This window comes from Echeneis naucrates, chromosome 4 (assembly GCF_900963305.1).
Source record: "Echeneis naucrates chromosome 4, fEcheNa1.1, whole genome shotgun sequence".
NCBI classification, from domain to species: Eukaryota; Metazoa; Chordata; class Actinopteri; order Carangiformes; family Echeneidae; genus Echeneis; species Echeneis naucrates.
The window spans coordinates 15,625,929-15,635,743 of record NC_042514.1 but is presented as its reverse complement, the minus strand read 5'-3'; the positions used below and the strand labels follow the sequence as shown (position 1 = coordinate 15,635,743).

Genomic DNA, 9,815 nt, shown 5'->3' with positions numbered 1-9,815 from the left:
ATGTCAGCTGACATTGGGCAACACGAAGAGTGCTAACCACTGCCACCCTCATTTCAAAGGGTTCCCAAGTTTATTCATGTCACTGTAATTCAAATGGGGGAGGAAAAGGCTCATCCTGTGTGTGTGATAAATAAGCATTGGACTGGCATGCGTGTATTCAGGCGTGTGCATATAACACCGAACCTCATTCGTAAAGCTAGAAATCTGATAGGATTTGAGTTTCTCAAAACAGTAACCGAGCAATCACTTACTAATGTTACAGTTATCACAGGATACAATATTTGTGACTGAAGAACATGCATGCACTGGTGACTAAAAGTGCTCAATTTCATTCTACACTGACAAAAGGTGTTTAAAAAAAAAGAAAAACTAAGACAATAACAAAAAAAAATGAACATGTTTATTTCCCAGGACTTTGCATAGTAAACATATAGAGGAAGAGTGCATAGTACATTCCTCTGTAACAAGAAAAAAAAAACAAAAACAAAAAACCCACAGATGTGAGTGCACAGATGGTTGTACATGCGCATGCACACACACACACACACACACACAAAACATTTGATCTGAGGTATAAACAAACATGTATCAGGGTAGAAAAATACTTCATTCAATCTAATAATCTTACACTTCCTCAAACACTTGATGCAATGTGGGTTGTATGTTGCTCTTCATCTTGAAATTCACCAGTAAAACAAATGGAAGCCACTAAACAACAGCTAATCTCATTGTAAGCAATACATGCATGGAAGCGTAAGAGTAAGCATCTGTTTCCCCAAAATATGACAGATGTCTGACACAAACTTCTTTAGGGTCTAATATGCATTAAATATGTATAAATTAATAATCCTAATAGCTGATATTAGCTTCCTGGCCATTCACAGTGCAAAACAGTCTGTCTGACAAACTAAGCAGGGATATAGTCAACACAGCACAAACATAAGACCCCAAAGTTGAGTTCTTTATCTAAAAAAAAATTATAACCAAAGTTTAGAAATCAATGACACAAAATTTACATCAGGGGAAAGAGACAAGAGTGACAAGGTAGAAATTAAGAAAAAGGTACCAAACAAAACTTGAGAATCTATGACAGACAAGTAGTTAAAACTATAAAAACAGCTAACAAGAAATACCTCAAGTAAGGACATTTCTAGCACAACTCCCAATGTCATCATTCATATAAATTAATCTATAATGCAGTTGTTCCCATGTAGAGCAGTGATCCCAGACAAAAAACCCCACCACACACACATATATTATTTTAACTTAGAACAGAGAAGGAAGGTGGACCAGGAAAGAAATGGGAAAAATGGATCTCATTAAACAAAGAAAACCCAGCTTCATAAAAACATGTTAAAATACGTGAAGTGAACTACTCTATGGAGATACTGTCTGTCCACCTGCCGTCAACATGCATCATAAACATATACACAACATGAATACACACCAGTGTAGAGGTCTCCCAGCCAACACCAACTCCCATATAACCACATAACCACATGGCATGAACAGGAATTAACAGTGTTTCCAATGTAACAATGTAAAATGAATGGCTGCAAAGAGCAGAAACTTTTCAGATCTTCTCTCACGAGTGCAGCATTAGTGCAGTTACAGTGCAGCAAAAATGACATCATGACTGTTGCTTCTACACTGATGACACTTAGTTTAGTTCCTGATACTGAAAGCTTTGGTCCTCTTGATGTTGAGGAGAGGAGGTTTAATCTTTGGTCTGCTGTCAGCCTTGCTCTCCCTGTCTGATGAGGGGAACCGGCGACTGTAGATGTCTGGGTACTGCTTCTGAAACTAAAGGAAGCAGAGATGATTCATGGATTAGGATTTAGATAACTGCCTTTAGCATTTGGCTCTAAATTGACTCTAAATATCTGTCCGGGTCCCCCCTGTTTATGCTGCTGGAATGAAATGGATCATCATGTCATCTTGTGCAGACCACCAGTGCATTATTAACTGAACAGCATTCCTTCTGAAAGTCTGCTTTTTTCCCCCACTTATGTCCTTCACATTGTGCTTTTTTTGCACGTGACCACAGCCAACTTTGATTTCCCAGACACATCCAAAAGTATTTTTCTACATTACTGCAGCAATGCAATGATTTTTAGGTGCTAGAAAACTATTTTCTAAGAGAAACTCATAACCTCTGAATTTGAAAACCCTGATGAAAAACTTATGAAACATAGCTCATGAATGGACTAAACAACAGTGAAATGCAATGGATAAGAAAATGTTTCCATGTCCTTCTGAATGAAAAATAAATAGCTGATTGGCTGTGTGTGGAAGCAGCGTTTGTTACCTGCTTCAGTTTCTTCCGTCTGTCCTTCTCACTTATGTTTTGGTCTGACAGCAGCATGCCCAGCAGCTCCTCCATGGCCTTCTGGGAAGATGCCAGCTTTTGCTGTTCAAACTCAGCACCGCTAATCTGACGGCAGAACGCGAACACAGGCACTGGAGCGCAAACTGGATCGACTTCATCGATATTAGACACACCATCGATGGGGACCTGGTGTCATGATTATTAACATTGTCAGTCACAAAGTGTACCATGGTCTCCAGTCACCCCAGCTTTTACACTGGTGGCATTTCTTTTCTGTGAACGAATTTCTTATCATTAGTGATAAAGTTAGAGGGGTGGAGTCCAGTCCTGAAGATTATTTTATATAGTCAAAAGAGATAACTATAGATGACCCACCCTCCATAAACAGGCAAATTCCTCAAGAAGAGGTGGAAGAGGGATGTGTGACTATACCATTAGTTCATTAACCATAAACATGAATATATTCATCCAAGTGTTGATTCTGAGAACACTGAGCTACTTGGTATTGACCATTCAAGGTCTGCATTTATCAGCCCGGGCTCCAGTACTATCAACAGAAACCCAAAGCTTCTCTTTCAGAATCAAGCAGACAAGATCCCTTCCATCTACAGACTATGATTTGTAGTGTCGCTGAAGCCCCACTTGGCTTCATTTATAGTGTGTTGTGACACATTATTCCTTAATCTAGCTGACTGCTTGAGTTCTTAAAATAAATATGCGAGTCATTCTTACATATTTGGAGTTGTCCTTTAGGTAAAATTCATAGCATCCAAGCAACTCTCTAAGTAAATTATTCTTTGTTTTAGTTTTGAACTGTATGAATTTGAGTAGAGGATGACATTATATTACTTACACACAAATGCATATACTTTGGCAGTTTAAAGATTTACCTGCACTGTACGCAGGTACTGTATATGGTCCTTGATGGCACTGAGCAGATACTCAGGCACTGAGAGGATGCTTTGTTGATGGTCCATTAAAAATGACACCAGCCGTGTGGCTAACAGCTCATCCAGATCACACTCCTCAGTGCTGCCAAGGACACAGCCTGAAAAGGTGTGAACCATCTGAAACAAGAATGACAGACAGACATATAGAGATACAGTGATGGGTAACTGTAAAGAAAATCAACATATGATTAAATAACAAAGAAACAATCAAAAAGAAAACACACACAACAGAGGTTCTCACCAGTGTTCTGGTCCCGATAGCGGGGTGGAGACGAGGCATGTCCACATTTTGGCTGATGCGTGACATCATCCTCATGAGGAGCTGCAACTTCCTGCGGGAGGCAGGGGGGAGCAGGAGGGTGCAAAGCTGCAGGGCCTCAATGGCCACACGCTCGCACTGAGGCTGGAGAAGGCCTATATTTATATAGAAACATGCATGCAGATGTACAGTGAGGATCCCAGTAGCAGGGGAATTCTAAAGTACAAAACACAACCCCCATCAAAAAAACGTAACCCTAACCCAACCACACCACTCTTTATGACCACATTCATCCACAACATTTACTTAATTAGACAAATGATGGATGAATGGATGACAAGATTAATGAACTACAGCTACTGTGTAAAATGAGTCAGGCAAGACTAACTATGGTAGTATTCTTCTACGAAACCTCTAAAAACCTTTTTTCTCTACCTGCAAGGACAACGGCCTAACGTGGACACTGGCTATTGAACTTGTGCTGCTATTTGGGGCTGAGAGGTACATTGCAGATAATATTCAAATTCCTTTATTTGTCCCATGGAGGTGAAATTATGGATAAAATGTCTCTGTATCTTTCAGCCACTCTCACTGGAAGTAAGCATAAAAAGAGCCCTGCACTGTATTGTATTGTCAACACTATGCCTGGATCATGTTTAACGATCTAAACATTCTGGGTTGTGTCAATGCACAACCACGATGCATGGTATACTACAGTGTATTGGGGCTACTTGGTTTATTCTGCATTTGGTATCATCTTCTCAACACAGTACTTTCTTTCTTTACTTCGTCTGTATGTCAAGTGAGGCATTTAAACATAGGGGAGGGGAAAGGGGGAGAAAAAAAAAAAAAAAAAAAAAAAAAAAAAAAAAAACCTTCCATACTAGTGGTGGTTAGATGTTAGATGCAGTTAGTCTGATTAGACGTCAACAGACTATGAGACAGGCAGTTGGAGGGGAGAGGGTCTTACTGTGCTCAGGTTTGGGTTGAGGGGGCTGAGAGCTGCTGGTGGGCACACAGACAGGAGGTTTAAACAGTGAAACAGGTCGATACTGCTTGGACACATCCAGAGAGCTGAGGCAGCGCCGGACAACAACAGGAGCAGGAAGCGTCCAAAGATTAGAGGTACTGGAGGCAGGTTTGGGCGCAATGGGTGCTGTTGTGGCATAAGACCCCTGTGCTTTGGCCACAGCAGTTGAAGAGAGGGAGGAGAAAGGATGATGGAAAGAAGAAAGACGATAGGACAGTGAGATAGGATGTGAAGATGAAGAGTGATGCTGGTCTGCAGGAGCATTTACATCGCAGCAGCTGGCTGCTCGACACTGCCACTTAGTTTCTTTGACATTTTCCTCCCTGGTTTCCATGACAATGTCCAGACAGCTGCCCACGCTGTGCGGTCGCAGGGAGTGGGACCTCTGCGCGACTGTCAGTCCAGCCATGGAAACAGACAGTCTTTTTCTAGCTGTACCTCCCAAAGCATTTTCACAAGTATCATGGATTGCTTTGGATAAAGATGTAAAGTCTGAATGATTGGCAGGTGTTAGGATGGAGGCACTGTCTTCCTGGCTCCTGGTGCTATTGGTGCAGGATGCCAGGCTGACATTAGACAGAAAAAGCTGTTGTCCACTTAGACGAGTAGAGTCATCAAGGATGGTTTCCAGCGAGCAACTCCTGGTTTGGCGTCTTGTGGAAACAACTGTGCTAAGGCTCATGCAGCTGCCTCCCAACTCTCCTGCAGCCCCTCCCTTCAGTGCTGCCAACCGTGACTTAAGTTTTCCACCAAGCACGTCGCTCATGGGTGATTCTGTCTCATCACATGTCCCCTGTCTGAGCAGTGACAGAAGGAGACACTCTGTTGAGCGAAATGATGCCTTAGCTGGAGGGGCGGCTGAGGGAAGGTCAGACTTCTTCCGTTTCCCACGTTGTTGTTGTTGTTGTGTGGTGGGTGCTGCAACGTACCCACAATACACTGAAAATGGATGCAGACAGACAGGTAGAAGGCCAAGCAGAGCAGGCAGAGTGTCAGTGCAAGCAGACAGTAAAGGAGAGGGAGAGGGTTTAGTTAGTTTAAAACGTTACTTCATATACAGATTCATCAGCTGGTCAGGGACAACAAACGACAAGCATTACACAAAAACACAAAAAGCATGAGCACAGAAGTGAAAACCAAAACCTCTGTTAGGGGTCAAAAGTCATGTTAAAGGTCAAACCAGACTACCACATGTTGGAAACACAATATCAACATTGCTGACACTCAAGAAGCCTGAAAACTTTCCATCTAAAGGTTTGATCATTTCCACAACACCAACAAGTGTCTCTGATGAACGACACACAGATAGCTGCTTTATCATTTGGTTAGAAGTAACAGGGAGGAGACCACCTACCCAAGACGTTGATAAATAATTCATACAGTTCATATGTGAGTAACGGCTGTTGAATGCTGTAGAAATAATCAGACACGGATTTGAAGACATCTCTCTCAAAGCCTGGATAGGAAGGCTGCTCGCTGTCGTACTTTGGCCCTGGAAATTAACAGCAGGTTAAGGCAAGTTTCAAAGACCTGACAATGACATTCATAAACTTTACACAGAGTACGTACAAGTGTTCTTTTACTAACATCTCATGGAGTCCAAAATATCAACTAAATATTGTGCACGTACTTATTGTACGCAGCTCATAAAGTTCGTAGTACCATTTGAATATGTTGAAGCTTATGCAACAATAGAGAATAACATGAAAACAGAAAAACTAATAAAGCAAATTCCAAATTCCTGGCAAAGCTCATGGAGCATATACACAGGTGCAGTTTTCGACTCACAGTTGGCCAGGCTCTTCATGGCAGACAAAACCCAGTGTGGAAGGTCATCTAGAAAGACAACTAACACTTTAGACTGGATCCCTAGTTTCAGTACATTGTACTTGTTTGTAATAATTTAAGATCTGAGGCAGTGCACACATTTCAGAGGATTATAACTCGTTTTTAGGTGAGAATTTAAGTATCCTGTGAAAGATGTATTAACTTAGAGAAGCTGACTAGAGAAAAAAAATTGCGGTATGAATGTCTTCATGATTGCCGATGATATAAACTTTATGCAAGGATTAGGAAACCTACTGGTCTTGTCATCTAGCGTGACCACTCCATGTTTGTTGACTTTGGTCATATTATGAATGATGTTCTGCGGGTTTACAAAACGCTGGTTCAAAACTTCATCAAGTGATGCAAGACCCAGAATCCTCTGTAGGCTGAAAAATAAAACAAGCATTAGCAAAAAAAAAATAAAAATCCCCGAATGCATCTACTTTCTGTACATTGGTCACTGATTATTTCTTAGCTCAGTTTTGAAATATATGGCATAGTTACAGGGTCAAAATTTAGCCATGAAGTCATCATGTAGCAAAAAAGATAAATAAGACTTTCAGCTCAATGCATGTGTTTATACTGGGTCAGGGTGATGTCTCTCCAGATGTCGTGTTCATCTTCCACTGTCAACGCTCGTCTCTGCACCTGTGCCTCTCCTATTTGCTGATTCTCTTCCTCTGCTGGGAGGGCAGGATCTACATTTTCCTGTGAGGGACAAGAAAAATGTGAACCAATGCAAAGTTATAAACATGCCACCACACATCAGCATCAGCACGACTAATAAAATAATCAAATGTTGAAGTCTGCATCAAATTTTCATACCGAAAAATTTTCATGAAAGGACAGACAATGGTTCACTCCAACTCACCTGTGTGTCTTTCTCATGCCTTTTGATACTCTTAAACCTGAAGAAACCCTCCTTGTCCTTCAGTGAATGTCTTTTCTTTATGGAGCCAGGGCCCAATGCTGGAGCTGGGCAGGGAATTGGTTTTAGAGGGGAAGTGGAAGGGAATCTGTGGATGGGGAGACGATAGGAACTGCTTAATTTTGTTAAGCAATTTAAAATTTACAGCAAATGTCAGCAAACCTCTGCCTACCTGTACAGTAGGTTGTTGTCCTCCAGGTCCTCAGTGCCCCACCGACCCTTCACATCTTCTATCACATGGTTCTTCAGAAACTTCTTCAGGAGCTGTACTGTCTGTTGCCTTGTGACATCAGGACCAAAATTGCTGTTGCTACAGAGCAGCTGGTGCAGCCAATCCACAGCGGCTGCTGCAGTGAAGCAGGATGCATAGTGCCGGAAGTTTTGGCGGTGTTTCCTGAGGGGCATGCCAGCCCGAAACAAACGAGTGACTTCATTCCACTAAAAGATGCCAAAAAGTTTGGTAATCACCAAGTTATTCATGTAAAGCTGACCTAATATGTTATATATATATATATATATATATATATATATATATATATATATATATATATATATATATATATATATATATATATATATATATATATATATATATATATGTATGTGTGTGTGTGTGTGTGTATACATTTATATATACACACACACACACATGTGACAACAAACATCTGAAAACTACACAACAGTTAGTTTAATCGGTATGATCTGGTTGAGGATTTACAAATATTCTGGCATTGCCAAAAAAAAAAAAAAAAAAGAAATGCTCTGCTGAAGGTGAGACCTAACATAAATTGACAATGGTATTGTTTAAATGTCAAATTTTTTTTTAAATATCTGCATGTAAACAAAACTTAAGTCAACCAATTGTTTTTCCATTTAGAGTAATCGATTTCATGTTTCAGCTCTATTTCCAGTTTATTCAGTAGGTGACTGTCAATAGACTGTGCTCTTTTTCAGTTTCATATAATTGATGGTAATGCCATTTTTTTAGCTCTAGCACACAAAAGAAGTAAGATGGAGACATCATACTGTACATTGCTGAACAGAACTTTTGCAGAAATTATCAATCAACGATGGAAATAAATTTAAGTTACAATCCCCAGAACCAAGAATTAGCTGATCTGCACAATTATCACACTCGTCTCTGATGATGTTCTGATTTTCTGTACAGTGACTGTCAAAGGTGAAGCCAGACCTAAATATAAACTGATGTGGTTAGATTGTAGGAAAGTGATTTAAAAACTGTAAAAATCAAACATGTAAAACTCACATTCCTAACAAATACACAAATAAGTCGCTGATCTCAAAAATTTTGAAACACATTTAACTGAAGTGCTGACAGCTGAACAAATGGATATAGGGTGGACTTCAGTAGTGGGAATAATAATGTTAAAAAAGAATCATCGCATTGAACGTTCAACCAGACAAGAAAGTTTGAGGTGTGAATTAGCTGTTAGCACGTTGTAGCTAGATAACGGTCAACGCTAAGACTTACCAGTTTTGTGGCTCGGTACGGTCCAGGGGTGATAACATGAGAACTCATATTTATCAAGCGCTCAAATGTTCACTTCATCCGTCGTGAGAGGAGATAATAAACCTCCATTCCTCGAAGAAGCGGACGGTGGATACCGCACTAACAGCTCTGCTGGGGATCAGCTCCGCCTGGCTGCTCTCCGTCTGTTCAAAATTACGAGCCGACGTCTCCTCGCACCGGATTGGATGGCACCGGGGTCACATGACCAGCCTCGACCTGACGAGGGTGGAGGATCAAAACAAATTGTAACGCAGCGATTCATCTTTTTTACATTTAATAACCAGGAATGTCTGTATGGATGGTTAACTCATATTCTTTGCCGTTTGCAGCTCAGGTCATTTCCCAGTTAATATTCAGCTGACCAGTTGAGCCCACACAGCCTGAACTATGAGCCGGAGCTGCAGTGTCAGACACAAACACGCTGAATGTACATTAACATCTCTGAAGGGACAAAGAGAGTGTCAGACAAAAGGACAGTGGAGGTGAGAGAAAGTCCTGAAAGGACAGATAGCAGGAGGAGGGTCTGACTCCGGCCACTGCTACTGATATGCTAATATCTGCAAACAGAACACTAACATCTATAAATTCACTTTACTGCAGTAAATCAATGGGCCAAGCCTCTCAAAGGAGAATTCAAGACTATTCACCATTCACATATAATCAAGTTAATTTTATTTCACATCCGTAGACAATCCTGTACAGTCTTTGGATATTCACTCCGATCCCAATATCTATTGCAAAATATGTGACGTCTTAATATGGACCTATGCTGAACTCAAGAGCAAGGCTGCCCTCAGTTGGTCATTAAGAGTATTTTCGATTTGAAAACGTCCAGGTAATTTAAGATGTTCCCCAAAACCCCCAGGATTTTATTTTAGTCCTTCAAATGATTGATAATCCACCTGATAAAATAATGAAAATTTTTAAGTAAGTCACTGGATCCCAAGCTGACATGAAAGGG

General features: G+C 40.7%; 1 protein-coding gene across 3 annotated transcripts; it reads right to left on the bottom strand.

Annotated features, from left to right (window-relative positions):
- Positions 1 to 385: 385 nt before the first annotated feature.
- On the bottom strand, positions 386 to 8,989 carry depdc1a (DEP domain containing 1a). Of its 3 annotated transcripts, none has more exons than XM_029500205.1 (12): positions 8,816 to 8,989; positions 7,496 to 7,761; positions 7,267 to 7,411; positions 6,979 to 7,103; positions 6,651 to 6,781; positions 6,357 to 6,404; positions 5,923 to 6,060; positions 4,509 to 5,507; positions 3,521 to 3,693; positions 3,220 to 3,396; positions 2,309 to 2,515; positions 386 to 1,803 (listed from the first exon to the last, which is right to left on the bottom strand). In XM_029500205.1, exons 1-12 carry the CDS (start codon positions 8,861 to 8,863, stop codon positions 1,666 to 1,668), a joined length of 2,595 nt encoding a protein of 864 aa, XP_029356065.1. In that variant the 5' UTR covers positions 8,864 to 8,989; the 3' UTR covers positions 386 to 1,665. The 3 variants fall into 3 exon arrangements, with proteins under 3 accessions (XP_029356065.1, XP_029356067.1, XP_029356066.1); XM_029500206.1 differs by having other exon boundaries at positions 1,669 to 1,803; positions 2,309 to 2,481; XM_029500207.1 differs by lacking the exon at positions 4,509 to 5,507.
- Positions 8,990 to 9,815: the final 826 nt, after the last annotated feature.